Raw genomic sequence first — 19440 nt, 5'->3', positions numbered from 1 at the left:
TGCATAACTACATCTCGTAATCTCGCACCGCGCCGCGCCGCTTGACATCATCATCGTCGTCGTTTTGTGGTGGTTTTCTCTTTCTTTCACGATCCTATGTATACGAGGGCTTTTGCGTAGGTAACTGGCCGATTAACGCACCGAGCCAGGGGGGTGAGATGAGGGGGAATGGTAGGTATGTAAGATACGTATATCATATGACATGACTTTATCTCTTTCTCTCTTTTTTCCCCCAAAGCCCGTCCGTACCTATGTATGTATGTATGTATGCCGCTGCGTCTATCGCAATGTAAAGCATCCCTACTCGGCGAGCGAATACACCGTGATTATGTTTCTGGTATAGTAGTCCCCGACGGCTAAGTTGGGGACAAGCGCGCGTGTATGCGAGAGCGTGGTCGCGATGTCGTACTGTGTAGGTAGATAGATATTAAACGGTAGGTATTATATTATCACCATCGGTCCGGCTGGTTGAGTCAGCTAGTCACCTACCTATATATAGAATCTTCTTGCAGCGGCGGTTAGTGAGCCGGTCACAGACGATGTTACTTGCAGTTTCTTTTTTTTGTTGCTTTCTCTTTCCTTTTCTTACCTTGTTTTTCTATATACTCGGTGCCACAGCCACATTCTAGGACCTCTTTCTTCGGTTTTGGTTTTTTTGGTCGCTTGCTTTTTTGGACCCCCCCCCTCTCTCGGTTCTCTCTCCCTCTGAACGCGCGGGGGAGATGCTGGTTTGGGTCCGATAGTGGTATGATGGTAATGTCCGCGGATGGTCCACGGATGAATTTTAAATCGGTATTGCTTTTTTTCTTTTTTTATTGCCTGGTAGGTGGTACTTGGGGGTAAGGCAGAGCTAGGCTGAACAAACCACTTGGCTTCTGCTACGCTGCAAAGCCCCAGAGAACCTATCTAGGATCAAGGCTGCGGCAAGGGTTAGGGTTGGGGTTAGATTATATTGAACTCCATCAGCATTACATAGGTTCAAGTGAAGCCTTCGTCATCTACGTGGATACTCATTATATCCTCAATTTCTAAGCTCTAGTTTCATGTTTTATTAATCTTACGTACCTACTAATTGAGTCCGACAGTATTGATGGACATCAGGAATTTATTGCTAAAGGGACGATGAGCTCTCTTGTTCAGAACCTTGGTTCCATCCAACACCTTCCTATTCCTTCGATTAGCATTTAGGTATCTGGAGCTAAGATCCAATAAGTCGGGCTGTATATCTCAGTATAAGATGCTCTAGCTAATCATTGTATCTACCTAGGTACCTACCTACCTAAATATTGACAAATGAATTGAAAATGATACGGAAGTGTCATATATCAGGTGCTTCTCATAGATAATTGGACCAGACGTACCTAAACAGCATTCATACCTAACGAATCGTGGGACCCACTGGCAGCGATACAGTTATGGTGATTTCTACGTGACAGCATTTTATTGAAGAAAAAACGCCTGGGGCTGTACTCTATGCATGCTATCGTCGCTAGGTTCAGCGCTCAGCCTCACGTACCTAAACTCCGATTTAACTGTATCATAGCCCATTAACGCATTCAAAATTGCTTCTACTTTTAATGACAACAATCCCTCTCTAAATAGGTAGTTAGCGGTTTAATCTTGGTTCATATAGTATTCGAAAGCCATGGCGGGCATCGGGGAAGCTTCGACCATCGCAGGTCTCCTCTCATTCGGCATACAAGTGACCACAGCGCTCTACTCCGTCGCAAACGGCATCGGTGCCGCCGGCGAAGAAGTGCGATATGTCGCCAAAGACGTAGATTCCGCCACGCAGATAATGAAGACAATCCAAAGCGTTCTGGACAAGCAACCGCGCTTCAACGACGAGATCAGCGGCGTGGTCAAACGCATCATGGGCATCTGCGACGAGATCTTCAGAATATACGATGTTCTGCAGAAAAGTCTCGTTCCCCTTCTAGAGCGTTTCCGGGATAGTGAGAGGAAGCTCGAACAGTTCGGTCTTCGCCTTAAATGGTATTTTCGGAGCAAGGAGAAGGTTATCGGCTGCAGACGCTCTCTGCAGCAGCAGATCGCGATGTTGACGCCGATTTTGACGCTCTTGAGTATTGACCGGAGCGGTGCAGGGCAGAACAATTATTAGTATGCACATGCATACTCCCTTTCCCTTATATGATGTCTAACATGACAGGTAGTGTGCAAAACATCCAAGTCAAATATATTTTGGAGAACAGCACTGCGTCCCTACAACGCAGCGCTAGCAATCAGCCACAGCCGCGAGTTTCGTCATATTCATCTCGTTCACCACTTCCGCCATCAGGCGGAGACGCCAGTAGAGATAGACCGGAGTCGAGGGGTACTTCTTCTGCAGGGGATGGTGACGATGCAACAGGATGCACCGGCAGAAGGACATCCGCTGCCACTGCCGACACATTGGACAGCCATACTGCCTTGGTCCGGTACCGCTCATCTGACAAGAATATCGTGAGCTTTTCAGAGGAAGAAGTCGAAGAAGCCGAAGAAGTCAGCCAGCAAGTGGAAGAAGCGCTTGACGGAAGCCTGGATACTATATCCGACGAAGACATCGAATTCGTCACCGTGGAAACGTATTCTGTAGAAATGCAGTTTTCCAGACTCGTACGGCGGTTGCTAGTCGACCTAGAAAACGAAAACGCGCGGACAAACTCGGAGAACGAAAGCCCGTCATCTCCAGCTCAAGTCCCGAAGCCTGAGGCTGAAGTTCCCGACCAGAAACAGAAATGGACGAGAATAAACAGGCCAGATGGGACGTGGAGTGTATTCCCAGTCGACACAATCGATACCTCAAACGTAAGCACTACTCCCTATCCACCAACAGCAAGAAACCCCCCCAACTAACCGTTCACCCAGAAACTCCTCCTCGCGCTGCACGACCTAGACTTCGACATCTCAAGCGTCAGACCCCCAGATCTATCGCAAGATAGATTCCTCACCATGCTCAAGCAGGACCCCGATAACCTTACCTTGCACCCCGACGCACTCGAGCGTATTCTCAAACAAAACGAGATCAGGATCACCGATTCCGATAGCTCGGTCATCATCCCCCGGCTATGGGAAAGGCATTCGAACCAAGCGAGGACGATTTCTATAAAAAGCACGAAATTGACATCGATGGAAACCTTGAATGGCCAGACTCTGGAGGATGAGCTGGTGAAGAAATGGGGGAAGATGTGGAGGTAGGATGGCCGGTGTGATAGAGAACTTGGGTACTGCTAGATTTAAATTGGAAACTCGAATTTATCTTCCGAATGATTATATCAATTGGCATATAGATAGGTACCTATGAATGAATAATTTAAATGAATACTTACCTAGGTAGGTACTGCTGAGTACCTATGTAGTGAGATCGTTAGATCTAGTTAAACGTAAGATGTGTAAGGTCATGCTACTACAGATTCATGACATCCCTAAAGCAGCGTTAACATTCCACTTTCCCAAGAGGATGATTCTGACCATAAGCCGATATATTGATTTCCGGCCATCTATCCAGTCCTAACCCTAGGTCTAGATAGGACATCTATTACATGCGTATAACTCATTCAGTGATTTTCCCGTAAGCTTCATTTCACAAGCCGACTGTTCCCTCTACCCATCCAACGTTCCCCACACCTATTGCAGAGCCTTCGCGGCGAAAGTCGGCAGGACGAAGCTGGCCTTGTGGATCTCCGCATTGTAGTATCTGCAGAGCTTGCTCTCCTCCTCGGGGGACCAGGATCGGACGGGGTTCTTGACGTCGCGGCCTTCCTCCTTGCAGCAGACCATGAAGCCGATCTGGCCCGAGGGGTAGGTCGGGATGGTTGTGTACGCGTACTCAGCCACGGGGAACACCTCACCGCAGTCCTTCTTCAGCTTAGCGATGAGAGGCAGGTGAAGCCATTGGTTCTCAGCTACAGAAGCGAAGAGTTAGCGAACGGAGTTCGGTGGAAAAACTAGGGGGTGAGTCTAAAACAGAGTGGGGAGACCTGATGAGACGTAAAGGAGATGGGGATGGGGATGGGGGTCGGAAGATCGACGTAGATTTAGGCTTAGCTGAAGACCCAAGACTCGAAATACTCGACAAAGGGAACACTTAGATAGGTAGTGGTATATAGGGAGGGGAGGAGTGAGCAAGGAGATATCACGAGGGAAACACAGCCCATCAAAGCCCAAGATTCGACCTTTCATAGGAAAAAATCGGGGGGTTGTTTAAGAACAACCAGGCGCAAAGTTCAGTGCCGTTTTCTTTCACCCGGTATCTCTGCGAACTTTTGCCTGATATAAAGGAGACGTACAACCTTGAGTGGTGATAACGCCGCCAGGGCGTAGGGCATCGTGTAGTAGTTGGAAGTAAGACTTCTGGAACAGGCTCTCGGCGGGGCCTTCCGGATCCGACGAATCGGTGATGATGACGTCAAAGGCGTTCTTGTACTCGTTCAAGAACTTGAAGCCATCGCCAACGTGGACCTTCACCTTAGGGTGTTTGAAACCCTCGGCCATACCAGGAAGGTATTGCTTGGAGAGGCGGATGACGGCCTTTTATTTTAGATCTAGGGTTAGCTACCTTCATTTCACTTTTCACAGCAGAAACAATATATCGGGTAAAAATACCTCGTCGATGTCGCAGAGGGTAGCCTCCTCAATGCACTCGTGCTTGACAACCTCACGTAGGACACCTCCATCACCGCCGCCGATGACGAGGACCTTCTTGGGGTTAGGGTGAGAGTTAAGGGCCAAGTGTGTGATCATCTCCTGGTAGGAGAACTCATCCCGCTCAGTGCACTGGATGACGTTGTCCAAAACTAGGACGGTGCCGTAGTTGGTGGACTCGAAGATGAGGACATCTTGGTACTGGCTCTTCTCGTGGTGCAGCACCTTCTTCACCTTTAGGGTCATGGCCTGGCCTGAAATGAAAAACCGAAACTCCCATTAGAAGAAAACTTTCAAAGTTCCCTTTTGACAGAATGACATTTTGCCAAAAGGGGAAAGGGAGGAGTTCGTTCTCGCTCACCAGGCCACATCTCAGAGATCTCTCTGAACCAGCCATCTATGAAATATTGTTAGTGCAAGGATTCTTAAAAGTCAACAACTATGACGTAGATTTGAAGGATAGAAACGAATTTGTAAATATTTGATATATCTACCTAGGTAGGTATATAAAACATATTGTACAATTCGAATCAATGGTCGGCGATGACCTCATTTGTGATTAAAGCAAACGTGGTGTACCAATGCAACTTACCCTTGATGGTCTCGTGGACGATCTCTCCAGACATCTTTGGTTCTGTCAATAGTAAATATCGATACCGTCGGCGGGGTAGGAATGGAAAAAGGCGTACTACTGCTACTACTGCAACGTCGAGCCTCGTAAATATTTATAGGTCCAGGCAAGTTTCTGTAGTTCGAAGTTGGCCGTTTCCAGTTGGTTGATAAAAACTTCAGTAGTCGAACGTTACTCTGACACGGCGAAAATATTTGCCTTCTCCAGTGCATCGACTGAAAATTTTGCTTTGCGGTGAGGGAAAAAAAGCTAAAAAAAAAACCTGTAACCTTAAACTTGTAAGTTTGATAGGACCGAACTAGAGTTTCTTTCCGATAGTCACACGGCTAACCTTGGAAGGTACAAATCTATACATTTAGGGTACACTTCTAGAGGCCGTGATAGGTAGATTTAGTATGGCCAGTCATTGTACATGCACGTAACAGATTCCACTCCAAATGCATGAAATACACATGTGCGGCTAATCATCCTTGACATCTTCGGTAACCAACCTTAGCCTCCATTGTCCCGTTTAGTTGGGCAACAAGAGGCGTATCGTTGGGCATCAGCTCCTAGTAGGTCCAGTTTCGATCTAATCGTACCAATCTTCAATGTTAGCGAGAATATACTAGTACTAAGTACCTATTTAACCCCCTATCATTATCATAGTCGATTATAACAGTCTTCATGCTCATGTGCAACATTCAAGTAAAGGCCAAAACAAGGCGATAATTTACAACTCAAGGTTGTCGAAATTAAGCTCAGGTACACATTAGCTACAGTGGTGAATGCATCTTTCATTTTGCTCGATACCCTTCCAATAACAAGTTGCGACGTTACCAAACAATGCCTTCCATACTCTGGGCTTCCGAATGCTTTTTCAACCCTGAAAATGAGAAATCAAACAATACCAGCATCAATGCTAATGCTCTAGTATACCCGCCCTACGCCGTACACCAATGCGAATCTGTCAATCTTATCTCTTGTTCGCACTCTTGTTCGCCTCTAACACACGAACCAGCTCCTGCGCGAAGTCGGGCTTCTTGACCTGTAGCACCCATGACTCGAGCTCATTTCCGTTGTCGCTTGCCGCTACAATGGTAACTGTCTTCTCCTTAGACTTGTATTCGACATCCGATAGGAGGGCTTTGTTCATCGCGATGTGACCTCTCGGTTCGGCACGGAGCAACATACGAACAGTCCCGGTCGACTTGTTCTTGAGAACGCGGAGAGGGCCTACACCCTGAGTCGTCCACGGTGACTTATTCTCCTCTTCTTCCTCGCCCTTGCGGATGGATACGTACTTTATGGCTTTGGCCCGTACTTCATGCAGAATAATTTCATCCTCTTCGCCTGGTCCGCCGGTCGTGAGCGAAAGTTGCTCCTGTGGTGCCTCTTCGCCGTCCTCATTCTGGGTCTGTGGCTCCGGTGTACCACTCACTGGAGTCGTACCTATGCTCGAGGGCGCCGGGAACGGGGAGCCTAGAGAGGGGTTAGTGAATCTTTCAAGGACTTGCTCGTCGAGAGACGTCTTACTAGCTCCTGTAAATGAATCGCCACCTGCCTGTAAGAAACTACTGGTACCCATCGAACCTGTAGTAGGCTTAAATGAGAATGGGTTTGCGTTGTTCTGGGGCGGCGTCGCAGTTGTAAAACTGAGACTAGGCGCACCGTTGGTAGCATTCGAAGACGCTCCGAACGAAAATCCTTGGCTAGCCGGAGCCGGATTGGGGGTTGATGGCGCTTGCTGGCCAAAAGAGAAGTTAAAGGTGGATGAGGGGGCAGGTGCGGGTGCGGGTGTCGAAGGCTTGTCAGCGAACATCGAGACAGACGGCGAGGGGGTGGGGGAGGCGAAGGGGTTGTTGAATGACTGCCCGTTGCCACCAGCGGTAAAGGTGAACCCGGAGCCAGAGCTTGAAGCTCCTTGACTAAAAGCGAACGGAGTCGTGCCTGAACCAGCTGTAGAAGCTCCGAACTGAATCTCAGGTTTCTTCGACTCGCCGCTGCTGGCTTGGGTACCGTTAGTACCAGCGCCAAAAAATATCGATGGCGCAGTTGAAGTCTGTGAACTAGACACAGTTGGTGCTGTAGATTGGCTCCCGAAAGTGAAACTAGGCCCAGCACTGAAAGTACTGGCGAAACTGCTCGCCGGCTTTGTGGTAGAGGATTCATCATTCTTCTCCGCAGGTGCTGTACTGACACTCTTAGAACCAAATAGATTAGTCGAGGTGGTTGAATTATTGCCAAACAAGGAGGGCATTGTTGCTGGGACTGGCTTCTGTTCAGCAGGCTTCGCTTCGCCATTCTTAGCACCGAACAATGCTGCTGGAGTAGTTGAACTGTTACTAAATATCGACGCTGCAGGTGCAGCAGGCTTGAGCCCTTCAGAACCAAAGAGCGGCTTGGGTGTAGTCGTGTCGAAGCTGCTCGACGTCTGGTTAGGACCATTGCTGGCCTTGGGTGTCTCACTTGTAATCTCCGACTTTGATGCACCGAAGGTGAAACTTGCAGATGGCTGCTTTGCCGGTGTGTCAAATAGGGACTTCGTTGTGCTAGAGCCGTTAACTTTTGCACTATCCGAGCCAAATGATGGCATCTCGCTTGAAGAGCTACCAAATAGGTTAGACACAGGCGGCTTAGCAGCATTCACAAATATCGATTGGCTGCTAGCACCCCCATTCGACTGAGAGTTAGTCGCCGTCAGGTTGCCAAATAGTGATTTGGTTGTGGGTGCAGGGGCAGTTGTGCTCGACGACAAGGCACTAAAGATAGAGGAAGGTTCCTTAGGAGCTGAGGGTTTACTGGTCTCAGCCGAGGAGTCCTTCTCGTCTGTTTTCTGGACACCACCAAATAATGCAGCAGGCTCAGGTGCAGACTTCTGTGCTGAAAAGAGAGAACTTATACTGTTGCTCGTCTTCGTCTGGGATATCTTCTTCTCGGACAAAGTGGGCGTGCTAGTTGAATTAAACAAGCTTGCACTTGCAGTTGATGGCTGGAATGCCTTGTTCGTTGGGGCCCCTGCTCCAAACAACAGACCCACAGCTGGCTTTGCTGTTGACGTGTCCAAAGATTTATCGGGCTCGTTGCCAGATTGGGGCTTAGGAGTTGTCACTGAACCGAAGGAGATCGGGGTCGTTGCTGCGTTAAATGTGTAGTCGCCTGGGCGCTGAGTAGGAGTCTTAGTTTGTTCGCTTTCAGCGGCGGGCTGTGCGGTAGAAGTGAAGGCAGCCTGTCCTTCTACATTAGACGGAGCTCGAAGTGGTTGTCCGTTAGATCCCATCTGAACTCGTCCAAAGAGACCGCCTTTGGAGTCGGCATTAGCTTCAACGTCCTGCTTGGCTTGGCCGAAGAGGCCAAAGGAAGTAGCAGAGGGTTTACCAGTAGCAAATGGGGTTGAGTCACTCTGAGCAGAAGGAGTACTCGTGCCAGCGCTCCCAGAACCGCTAGGCTGGTCGCTGGGTGGCACCTCTTGGCTTCCGTCTTCTTCTTCCGATTCAGACTCTGTATCGCCGTCATCAGCGTCACCATTCTCATTGCCACTGCTGTTCGCAGAACTTTCAGACAGATAGCTGAAGATGTTGCTGCCACTCTTCGCTGGCGTCGATACGACATCTGGTTCGGCAAGAACTGAATTTGTGGAGCTGTCCCCCTTAACCGCCTCAACCGATGCAGGCTTGAATCCGTTCGTGAACGATGAGAATGGGTTCGTTTTGTTGACGGAACTCAAGTTCTGAGATTCGCTGGGTTTAGGTGTCCCGAAGGATGTTAATGGAGCTCTCTTGATCGGCGAAGTACTGCCACTCTGTGTTCTGTTAAGGATACTCTCGAACTTGGACTTAGCAGCTGAAGGAGTAGGCTTTTGGACTTTGTTGGGCTGGTTTTCGTCAGGCTCCTCAGTATCGTCTGCCTTCCGCTTACTCTTCTTGAAAGGCGCAGGGCCCGTAAGAACGGGATCGGCCTGTTCCTGTGTTAAATTGCGGCGCTTGTTGTGATTCGCAGTTGACGCCATCAAGGCATTATCTTTCGGAGTCAAGTCTTCCTCAGCCTTGCGCTTCGTTGATAGAATGTTCGCACCCGTATTACGACGGTTGCTCTGCGCCGAAGCCCCTGTGGCTGTGCTTTCTGCTTGCGGCTCCGGTTCAGGCAAGTTGTGAGTAGCCCTCCATCTCTTCAGAACCTCCTCCGAGGGCTTGATGTTCTTGAATTCGTAAAGTCCATACCGTAGCATAATCAAACCTCTGCTCTTCTCATATTCCTTCGCAAAATTCATGATATTCAACTTCCAATCCTTCTTGGCAAATATCTCATTAGCGGCATACTTAAGTCTTCGTAAATCAAGGATGCAGAAGAACTGTCGGCGCTGGAGATCGTCAAAGTTCTTCGGGCATTTGTGGCCTAAGAACTGGTCTGCATAGATGGTTCCCTTGCGATGGGGATCGTCTGGGACTTCTTTGGATAGAGCTTCACCAGATAGCTCAGGGTCGGGGGATGGGATTCGCATCTTGAAAAGCTCTGCTGGTGCTATACCAGTCATACCTCCGTTCGTACTCTTCTGGGTAAACTTGCGGGCACTTGGTGTCATCTTCGTTGCATCGTTGGGTAGGGTGGGCGCAAATTTGGTAGTGCGAACAGTTTGCGGAGTATTGGTGCGGAAAAGGTCGCGACCGTACGACGGATTTGTTGTAGGTGCTAGTTTTCCTGTAAGACGCGAGGCGCGCGCAGGAGATGGTTTATTCATGGGGACAAGCGATGATCGGAATCGGCTTGCTGAGGCAGAACGGAAAGGCGTCGAGCCCTGCTGGCCCGGGGGAGGACGGGGTTTGTGGGGTGTCGTGGCGTTCATCGTGAACACAGGCATAAATGAAATGGTAGACTTTTTCGATTACGCGTGATGATTCGTGATGGTTGATATTATGGAAAGAAAAAGGGTATGTTGATGTTGATGGACGCGTCGAGGGGGAGAAAGAGGACCAACTTATGATCACTCGGGCGACAGGCTGCAACCAGTTAGAGTGCAAGCTGTTGACGAATAAAGGATTAAATGATCGTTAGAGAAAAAAAAAAGGTAAGGTAAGAAAAGCCTAAGCGGCAAATTCTTAACGGGCTTGGAAGGATGTTGACATGCAACAATTGAAATGAATCAAGATGGGTAGAATAGAAAGTTTGGCTGATGAAGGTCGATGATCCTTGACGCCTTGTGATGGACTGCAAGGGCAAAAAGATTTTTGCTTTAGGTATGAAAGGAACCGGGAGCGATGTTATTATTTTGGGGTTCTGTGATTGAAGAAAAAAAAATAATAAGGGTACGCAGGTACGTATTTAGGCCTTTCCTGTACCTTTCCCCATAAAATTAACACCAAAAACTCAATCAGGTACTAAGTTTAGCGCTTCAGTTCGTGCTCCCAGCAACCATTCCACACGTCATTGGGTAAAACTAAAGACGCGCCTGCTAAGTACCTTAAGTATGAGTACAGAACAGCTGGAGCTAAGGGGAAGCACAGGCCACATTTCAACAACGTCGTATTTGTACCTATGTACAGAGTACGTACTGTTAGGTACATGGGTACTTAGGTTTCTACAATCGATCCCAACATTAATAATGAACATCGAACAATGAACAATGAACAATGAAATATGCCTAAACATACCGTGGTCTCGAAAACAATTGGATTAACAAAAATTTGCATGTGAACTAATAATTCTTCTAGAAAATCGAATATGTGGATGCCGGAATCGGAGCTATATAATATGCAGCTTTTCATACCACTTACATCACGACGGGACCTGGCGCCGTCCCCGAATGGATGATATCATATGTTATATAAGGAGAGTGGTAAGCTAAGCATAGCTACCTGATCAACTAAAGGAGCATTTGTGCGACTCTATTCCTCTAGACATTATTCGACAGATCTTCCTACATATATGTAGGTACATATGTACATACCTACCTCTATTCGCGGCATGTTGACCAACGTCGATATACCTGCGAGGGTGAATAGGAAGATTTAACTCCTAGATCGCAAAATTGCATGATATCTGAGATTTCTAAAAAGCTTGCTTGGACCTGAGGTGGTCCTTAAAGACGACTTGTAGGTCTCAACCAACGATGGTGGCATAATGGGAATGATTCCCCCATATTCTTTTATCAAGTAATCTGGGAGATGAGGATTGGGTAAAGTGCTATGTAGGTACCTAGGTAATTATGTTAATTTTGCTCTGCATGGGGTAGCGCACTCCTCATGTCTTGTGCCTAGACATGATAACCTCGTCCCGATGTTGAGGGTTTATGCCTGTGATGGCAACGTGATGAAAGAGAAACTTTAAACCCCGGCTTTGGTGGTAGGAATTTGGTTTGTAATTATGATATATAATACACATGGATTGTTACATTTTTAAGAACCCAATCCAACCCGGACGAGATGTCCAAGGCAACTGACGATCTCTTACAACTTGGCTTTTGTCTGCGCCTTTGCTAGGATAGGCTGTAGCTTGGTCGCCTTCATCACATCGCCCTTGATCTTGAGTTTCCCTGACATGAACAATCGTTGCGCATTAGCTTGACCGGTTACGAGTTTAGCAAAGTCTTCGTCGGAAAGTGCAAGAGTAACTATTGTTTATCATCGCGAATTAGTATGCTAAGTTTCACGCGAATGGATTCGACAATCGAATCGCGGTGGTGTATTACCTGTTGGTTTGGTCCCAATGCCGGTACCGACAGCGCCCTTCTCCTTTAGATCGATATGCCAACTCTCGGTTTCGCCGGCCTTGTTCTTTATGGTGAATGCAAAGATGGCATTTCCCTGCTTGATAGCATCCTTTTTATCGGCTTCGCTTGCGTTTAACGCGGCGTTGATAGCATCGAATGCCTCTGAAGAAGGAAATTTGTCTAGCAAGAGGAGGTTGGTTAGTAATTTGCGGAATGGGAATGGACGCGCAACAAGGGACATACCGTTTTTGAAGCTCATTTTGGCGAACTTTGTTAAACCGAGAGTTGATACGATATAGGGAAACCGGCGGTAAGAAGTTGTGTAGTCGTCTAGTCGTTTAGTCGTTAAGCACGCGAGATAAAGTTGGAGAGTTAAAGATTCGGAAGATCGCAGGATTGAGTAAGCTAAAGGCTACACGTACATAATGTACTATGCGAGAAACGATGACGATGTCTCTCTCGGACCTTGCACATGTGAATTGAACCTCGGCCGCTACCCAATTTGTTCATGTGCTAGGTAGATCCAGGCACTTTTTCGGTAAGCGAAACCGAACGGAAGGTGCTAAGTACCTGGGTACATATATATCTTAGCCTTTATTGTAGACGGATGCAGACTGTGATCGAAGATGGGGTTGACTGGGGAAGTACTTGGTACTTAGTAGTAATATTACGATTTATGTAAGCGGAATGGAGTCAATCCGAAGCCACAATTTCAACAGGTAGCCACTTGCCCCCACATTTCCCCAAGCCACATTTCCTTTTTCTCCATATCTCCATTTCTCCACCATATCGGATTTAAGTCATGAGCAACATACAGGGTCGTATGCCACTTAGTAAAGTCCCCCAGGTTCTCCAAGAGGCAAATAAGAAAAGGGATCGGCTAAGCTGGCAGACCAGGTCAACCTTGACTCAACCTAAACTCACATGTTACACAGGCACATATTACATGGAAGTGCGTTCCGCAAAGCTTACGACTTTGCCGTACCGAGTTCTGGATACAGTTAGCAAAGGCTGCAATGGCTGTCCACGGTTGTCCACAATGTAACAACATCCAATAAGAGGTCAACTTATTTACCACAATCGTTCCCCCGCGGGAGAGCCCCTGGCATCATTAACTCGATTAACTCGCCATCGCCTGATCTCTTCTGACCTTTTCCTTCTCTGGTCTAGAGGGGCTATTTCCGGCCTTACCCGTCATCTCACCGGTCGATAGTGATCGAGCTTTGCCATCTTTGCCAGCGTCACTAGCAACTCGCCAAGGACCCAGGAGTCCCAAGTCGTGCTGTGGGTGCGCTGTCATTCCTGTCATTGTTGTCATCAGGGTTTTAGAGTGGTTGTTGTGGTTGTGCTTGTTGTGCTTGTTACATACATACGCTCAACTACCACACACACCCCTCAGCTGCCCCAGCACACCTTGTCTACTTGTCTGAGATCTCACCTCTGTTGAGCTTTTCGAGGTGCACAAAAAAAGCCATCAACCATCATCATTTACCCAACTTAAACGAAGCCACGGGGAATAGGAAATTTATGGGATTTGAACTTCATCTTTTATGGTGCTACAATCGAATGAGGATGACGTAAAGGCGAAGACTCTTGTATCTAAGAAGTTCAGAAGTTTCGTCAGCAGCAACTGTCCAACTGAGAAGTGGCATCAAAATTATCCCGCTCCTAATCGCCGAACTGCCGAATACTGGTCTCTTCGCCGACTAGTTGTCGATATTCTATTAATCTCTATCACCGACATCGATTCGAATTTAACGAAATCGAAAATTTTTCTACATCTGATTCTACCACGTTTCTTCGCTGGCATGCGTGTGTAGGACCCAGCTTTCCTGCATTTCCAATTCCAGGTGCCAGACGCTCGGGGTCTCGCCCGGTCACTCGGGATTTGACTGCTAGCAACCCCGACGGCGAGGAGGGATCCAATTGGTCAGTAGGGAATTGCGGAGATCTTGATATTTTTGAATAGTACGATATCGCTGCGACCATCTTCAAGAGTCAACGTACATCCAATGTACCAAGCAAACCGGGGACCATCCTATCGTCAGAGTCTCCCAGCTTGTCCTAAACCGTACAGCTGAATCGTTACAATGCGTCGTATGATGGCAGATTCGAGAATTGTATGACCAAAGTAGAATATCTGTTCATCTGCTCTGTTATCGATCCGTCTGTGGATAATATACCCCGTCTGCCTCCGCGTCTGCGCCGCTTCGCTGCTTTTCCCCAGCCTCGCCACTGTAAAGAAGTCAAAACCCGCGCACGAAGATGCAAGGCTCAGACCCCGTGGGTGTGGCCTCATACTAAGAAAGACTTGTGCACAAACCTGATTCCTGTTCCTGATTCTTGACTCGCGCTGAAGGATGGAGACTGTTAGACGAGCGCAGGGGTGTTGGACCTGCAAACGTAAGTTTTTCGAGTATAACATCAGCAATCACAGCACTTACTAAACGTGTCGGAAAGGACGTAAGATCGGATGTGACCGCGGCTACCCAGCCTGTAACAACTGCCTTCGCACGGGGAGAGAGTGTCTGGGATATGGGATCCGCCTCGCATGGCCAGATCAGCCGGATGGTCGTCGCAGATTGAATCGCCTTCCTGACCACACGATCCACCATCACGAAATTGATTCGGCCTATTATGGGAAGCAGTTTTTGAATGTCACTTACTCAGATCTAGCATTAGCTAGGAAAGGCATCTCGCCCATTTGCCTCTCCTTCGTGAGGGGCCAGCCAAGACCTGCCCGAATCATCCCTCTATTCTCGAACATCCACGAGAGAGAGTCTCATCTCATCGATTACTGTGAGGAATAACCCTTTCGTTATATGTTAGATTCGCGAGACCCGCGAGACCCGCGCGCCTTGAATGATTCGCTAATACTCGGCGCTTTAGACCGGCGTAAGCTCTCTCAGATGATATCCACAATTGACGTCAACAATGGATTCCGCGACGATTTGTTGCCTATGGCGCTCTCAAGCATCGGGAGCGCCTCAGATGGCCTCAGAAATGCCATGCTCGCCGTATCGGCTTTTCACTTATGGGGCCCAGAGCATGCTCTATCTTACAAGGCCGACGCGCTTCGGTCGCTATCTTCCTCTCTCTCGAGCGAATCGGTCGGGATTACTGAAACACAACTAGCCACGTCAATGATGCTATGCGTCTATAATGTAAGCGCATGCGTAGTTTTTTCTACTCATAGACATATTAACCTGGGGCAGGTATTTGATGAGACTGAGGGCAATTGGAACCTGCATCTTCACGGTGCCCAAACCATTCTTCAGAAGCTTGCCGCCATCCACGGCGGTCAATTGAAATACGGATTCTTATATACATGGTTTCTCTATCATGAAATTCTAGGTTACTTTAGCCAGCCACTCCTTCATGGGACCCGAGGTCCGGCATCCTTACAGCTCCTACACGATGTGTCTTTTGATAAATCTCTGGTAAGGGTTTCCATCCCGCCCTTTCAACTTCTCGATAGTCCCAACTTTAGCTAATACTTCGCAGATTATAGGATCTCTTGGATGTTCTGTAGAAGTTATGGAGATCATAAGTTACGCCAACGGCTTACGTGCCATCGAGCTTAGGGGCGAGTCTGCAGATTTTAATGCCGAAGAACGAGCTCGGAGAGCTGATGAGTGGCACTTGTTCGAGAGTAAAGTAACATGCCTCCAACAGCATCTGGATCCTCATGACGCCCATCGCCTACCACAGCAGGAGCGTACTAGGATCCTCACCACCGCTGAGCTTTATCGAATTGCGGCATTCCTATACTTGCAAAGAACGGGCGACTGCACCCATAACCAAGACCTCAGGTCAATGTATCTAGAGCAAGCCTTCCAGGCGTTGAGTAGCCTCGAAGTCTGTACAAGCCCATGGCCACTCTTCGTCATCGCGTGCGAGACGGAGAATGACCAGCAAAGAATTATGATCCTTCAAACGCTCGATCGAATGGACGACGAAAGACGAATTGGTAATGTTTTTGTTCTACGAGATATTATCGAATCGTTTTGGAAACAACAAGATCTCCAGGCCGACAATGGCCGAATCTCTCATTCCAAGTGGTGGAATGTCGTCAACTTAAATATTACAGCGCCGTGGTGTATCTAGGACGATGTAAATCGTCATCACCCTCAACACCGCACCGCCTTCATCTCCGTCATACCAAATCATACCTAGTATATCCTCGTCACGATCGCCACCACTACCATCACCATCACTATCACCGTCACTACAACCATCACTACCATCACCACGTACCTCTACCACGTACTGCCAACCACCACGTATAATCCACTCACCATCTCATGGCCATAATGTCCACACCTACTTTGCCATTTTCGTCACATGTAAATCCTGGGTGGGGTTCACCAATAAGCTGAGCAGATCCGGCCTTGCATAATGACCAACAACATCGATAAACGCCTTAGGGTAGTCGATGTCTCGCAGATTGACATCCGCTGTCAGGATACGCTCCTCGCCAGCGCCGATGGGCTCGCAAAGCGGTTTACCGTCGGGTCCAAATATCATGGAAAATCCACCACCAGGCTAAAAAAAAAAAGGGAGGAGTTATGTTAGTACATATTATATGGCGTGGCGGGAAGTTAGGAAGACCTCACCGTCTTCGTGACTGGGTTGCCGGAAAGGTTGTTTTTTTCCAGGTTCTTCTCGGTTAGGATTTGTGATGCGACAAGGACAAAACATTGTCCTTCAATAGCCATGAACTGGCTAGCTCGGTAGCTTGCTTCTCCTGTTTCGTGGTATAGCCACTTAAGTTTTGCGGGATCTGGCATCTCGAACTCTGCGGGCCAACTGCACAGTTCCGGTCAGAAGGGGCTTATGATTAAAGAAGAGAAACAAGGAATGACCAAGACTGACCTTGCAACATGTATTTGAACTCCCTGCGAGTATTCGTAGTAACGAAGCAAAGGTTGCAAATGCTCCCAACAATTCAAGCCACCAATATTGCCAAACTTGGATGGCACGACACACTTAAGCGACTCGGCTTGCCCATCTCCCCATATTGTCCGCTCTATGTGCGTGGGCTTTATCTTTCGGCGGTGGTGAACTATCTCGCCCTCTGGAGAGATAAACGATTGTGCCATGTAGAGACTAGCACCATCTCTTTCGCTGTATCCAAGAACCACAAACATGCCCGCCTTCTTCACTGCAGCGAGGATACGTCTCATCTGATCGGAGTCTTTCCGCATCGAGTTGGCCATGTAGTCGTGGATGATGTGGGAGTTCTCGATGACACTAGAAGTCCACATAGACCTAGGTTGAGGCAAACAAGTTGACGTTAGCTGTTGGTGCCCTATCGAATCTTCGACCGAACTCACCACGGGTATCCAGGAATCCAGACCTCGGGAAACCCAAGCACCTGAACTCCATCTGCAGCGGCGCTCTCGATAAGGGAAATGGTTTTGTCGACGCTTCCATCAAGGTCAAGCCATACTGGCTCAGCCTGTACGGCACCAACGCGAACTGTGGCAGTCATTGTAAAGCGGGGAGGCGAATTCTGGTAGGAGGGGTGGTGGTTTGCTTGGGACGAAGAGGGGAAACACCCCCAAAGCTATAGTCGATCATATGCTGCTTGCCCTTATATATACTATACCATGCCGGCAGAAGCGTCTCACTGCAGTAACATACAGGTGCGGGGAGCTACGGCGTCTGCAGTCAGCAAAGAGCCACCTCAGTCCTATGCTACGAATCCCGAGCTTGCTACCCTCTCGGCTGCTACTATATCGAGCGATAGTATAGACCCCAGACGCCGCGTCACGCAGTAGCCGAATTCCACCATTGGTCGTGCAGGGAGCATTCTGTACGTGGTGCGGTCCAAAATGCTACACAGCACGACGCTTCCTTGCAGTCCTTGCAGCTTTCCCTCACTTTATGCGGCAGGTCCACGAGCTCGTACTGCATAGGCTAGCACCGCACCGCATATCTGTAGCTGCGGGTAGAAGAAACAGAAGCTTAAGAATCCACCAGTGCCACGACATTTTTTTTAACGCACAATGGTAAGGCTCTCGAAGAGCCCTTGCATCTTTAGCACTCGTGATATCCCTACCCATATATTCATAGGAAAATCCTCTCGACAAACATACCAAAAAGGTCGCTAAATATTCTATTATTGAGGCACGGCCGTACGAAGATCGTCACGTTCGTATGATCGATCGCAGAGTCCTTCCAAAGGCTATTATACGATCAACTAGCGCGGCTTCAAATAGTTAACCTACGTGGATCCTGGTTCCGGATCCAGGAAAGTCGCGAGGCTAAAGTGGAACGAAAACTGGGCGGAAGAGCTGGAGCTTTCCCCAGCCGTGACCAACTTGCCTTAAACTTAACCCAGATTCGCCTAGTTTACGGGCGATTTGCAGGTCGTCAAGCTAAGTCCTACGTCCTACGTCCTACTGCTTCTCCGTTGGCAACAGTCCGCGATCACGGGATCGGGTGACGGTAGCCGGCGTTCGTTTTAACGGCATCTGTTGAACGATGGAAGCTGGGAATAGCACGATATTCAATCCCCGGTCTCGAGCATGGGTGCTGACAAGCTATGAGCTATCGCTTTCTCGGAAAGCAGTTCCCGGACTTCCTCTCGGACCTTAAAGTCCCCCAGACTCCCTTCCCAGGATGCTGGGATATGTGGAGCCATGGGCGCATTACATACCAGACACACATATGCGGAATATGTAACGTCGAGGTCCGAACCAGAACGAACATGATTCTATACCATTCTGTGAAACTGAGGCACAGCAGGTACGCAAAAGGCACACAGGCACAGTACCAGAGCACTCAAAACATTTGACGCATAAAACATGCCATCCAATTCGAACAATGACATGCTGAGCAGGGTTCACCTGTTCTCCTAGGGTTCCCAGGTCCTTGCCTTGCATCGCAGCCCGGGATGTAGCCAGGTGGGCGGGATCTTTATCAGAAAAACGCCACGAGAGAGAATTACATAAAAACCGACTCAGTAGTACCGGGGGAAAAAGCATGAAACTTGAGAGAGAAAAAGCAATTAAGGAAGAAGAGGAAGGGACTAGAAATCGGGGGAAGGCCACGAATTTATGTTCATTTCCTTTACACATACACATACACATATCCATACACACACGTCTTGGCTTGGCGAGCTCTTGAAAGCCGCAACTTCGTAGCTGTCTTCAGAGCGTAAATATCTCGTTCTAGTCTAGAAATAAGCGGTGAATTTAACAGTCATCACAATCTGCAATCAGCACAATTTTCGGCAGGCAAGCCCATCCAGCCCTCCCGCGTAGAAAAGAAATGCGCGCCCGCCCGTGCATCGACGCCCACCCAATGATAAGCCGGGGACTGAGACGATGATTGGGCAGCGGGACGGCCCCCCTTACCTACATACCAGATCTACCTACCTATGTACGGAGTATGGTGTCTTAGTTTTGGAACGCCATCTTATCTTATGTATATCCCTGGGCTACAGCGCGGCGTTAAAAAAGAAATGTGAGAA

At 48.4% G+C, this 19440-nt stretch overlaps 6 protein-coding genes across 6 annotated transcripts; 2 read left to right on the top strand and 4 right to left on the bottom strand.

Moving 5' to 3' along the window:
* Positions 1–1469: 1469 nt before the first annotated feature.
* On the top strand, positions 1470–3355 carry GGS22DRAFT_161909 (uncharacterized protein). Its single transcript, XM_047961149.1, has 3 exons — positions 1470–2121; positions 2175–2808; positions 2869–3355. Exons 1-3 carry the CDS (start codon positions 1646–1648, stop codon positions 3196–3198), a joined length of 1440 nt encoding a protein of 479 aa, XP_047819587.1. The 5' UTR covers positions 1470–1645; the 3' UTR covers positions 3199–3355.
* Positions 3356–3464: 109 nt separating this feature from the next.
* Positions 3465–4894, bottom strand: GGS22DRAFT_161907 (spermidine synthase). The gene is made up of 3 exons (XM_047961148.1): positions 4606–4894; positions 4293–4530; positions 3465–3905 (listed from the first exon to the last, which is right to left on the bottom strand). Exons 1-3 carry the CDS (start codon positions 4888–4890, stop codon positions 3628–3630), a joined length of 801 nt encoding a protein of 266 aa, XP_047819586.1. The 5' UTR covers positions 4891–4894; the 3' UTR covers positions 3465–3627.
* A 955-nt stretch (positions 4895–5849) lies between these two features.
* GGS22DRAFT_161895 (uncharacterized protein) lies at positions 5850–7090 on the bottom strand. The gene has a single exon (XM_047961147.1). It carries the CDS (start codon positions 7074–7076, stop codon positions 6231–6233), a length of 846 nt encoding a protein of 281 aa, XP_047819585.1. The 5' UTR covers positions 7077–7090; the 3' UTR covers positions 5850–6230.
* Positions 7091–11586: 4496 nt separating this feature from the next.
* On the bottom strand, positions 11587–12641 carry GGS22DRAFT_161891 (sterol-binding-like protein). Its single transcript, XM_047961146.1, has 4 exons — positions 12609–12641; positions 12204–12530; positions 11940–12140; positions 11587–11861 (listed from the first exon to the last, which is right to left on the bottom strand). Exons 2-4 carry the CDS (start codon positions 12217–12219, stop codon positions 11698–11700), a joined length of 381 nt encoding a protein of 126 aa, XP_047819584.1. The 5' UTR covers positions 12220–12530; positions 12609–12641; the 3' UTR covers positions 11587–11697.
* Positions 12642–14050: 1409 nt separating this feature from the next.
* On the top strand, positions 14051–16175 carry GGS22DRAFT_133738 (fungal-specific transcription factor domain-containing protein). Its single transcript, XM_047958526.1, has 5 exons — positions 14051–14363; positions 14421–14759; positions 14850–15124; positions 15176–15400; positions 15465–16175. Exons 1-5 carry the CDS (start codon positions 14321–14323, stop codon positions 16065–16067), a joined length of 1485 nt encoding a protein of 494 aa, XP_047819583.1. The 5' UTR covers positions 14051–14320; the 3' UTR covers positions 16068–16175.
* On the bottom strand, positions 16176–17648 carry GGS22DRAFT_133796 (putative nitrilase). The gene is made up of 4 exons (XM_047958527.1): positions 17297–17648; positions 16836–17231; positions 16577–16769; positions 16176–16505 (listed from the first exon to the last, which is right to left on the bottom strand). The coding sequence occupies exons 1-4, from the start codon at positions 17452–17454 to the stop codon at positions 16284–16286; spliced, it is 969 nt and encodes a 322-aa protein (XP_047819582.1). The 5' UTR covers positions 17455–17648; the 3' UTR covers positions 16176–16283.
* Between the last annotated feature and the right edge of the window lie 1792 nt (positions 17649–19440).

This window comes from Annulohypoxylon maeteangense (genome assembly GCF_022496945.1).
Source record: "Annulohypoxylon maeteangense strain CBS 123835 unplaced genomic scaffold GGS22scaffold_7, whole genome shotgun sequence".
Lineage (NCBI taxonomy): Eukaryota > Fungi > Ascomycota > Sordariomycetes > Xylariales > Hypoxylaceae > Annulohypoxylon > Annulohypoxylon maeteangense.
The sequence above is the reverse complement of the archived record's forward strand: the minus strand, read 5'-3'. Positions and strand labels throughout refer to the sequence as shown.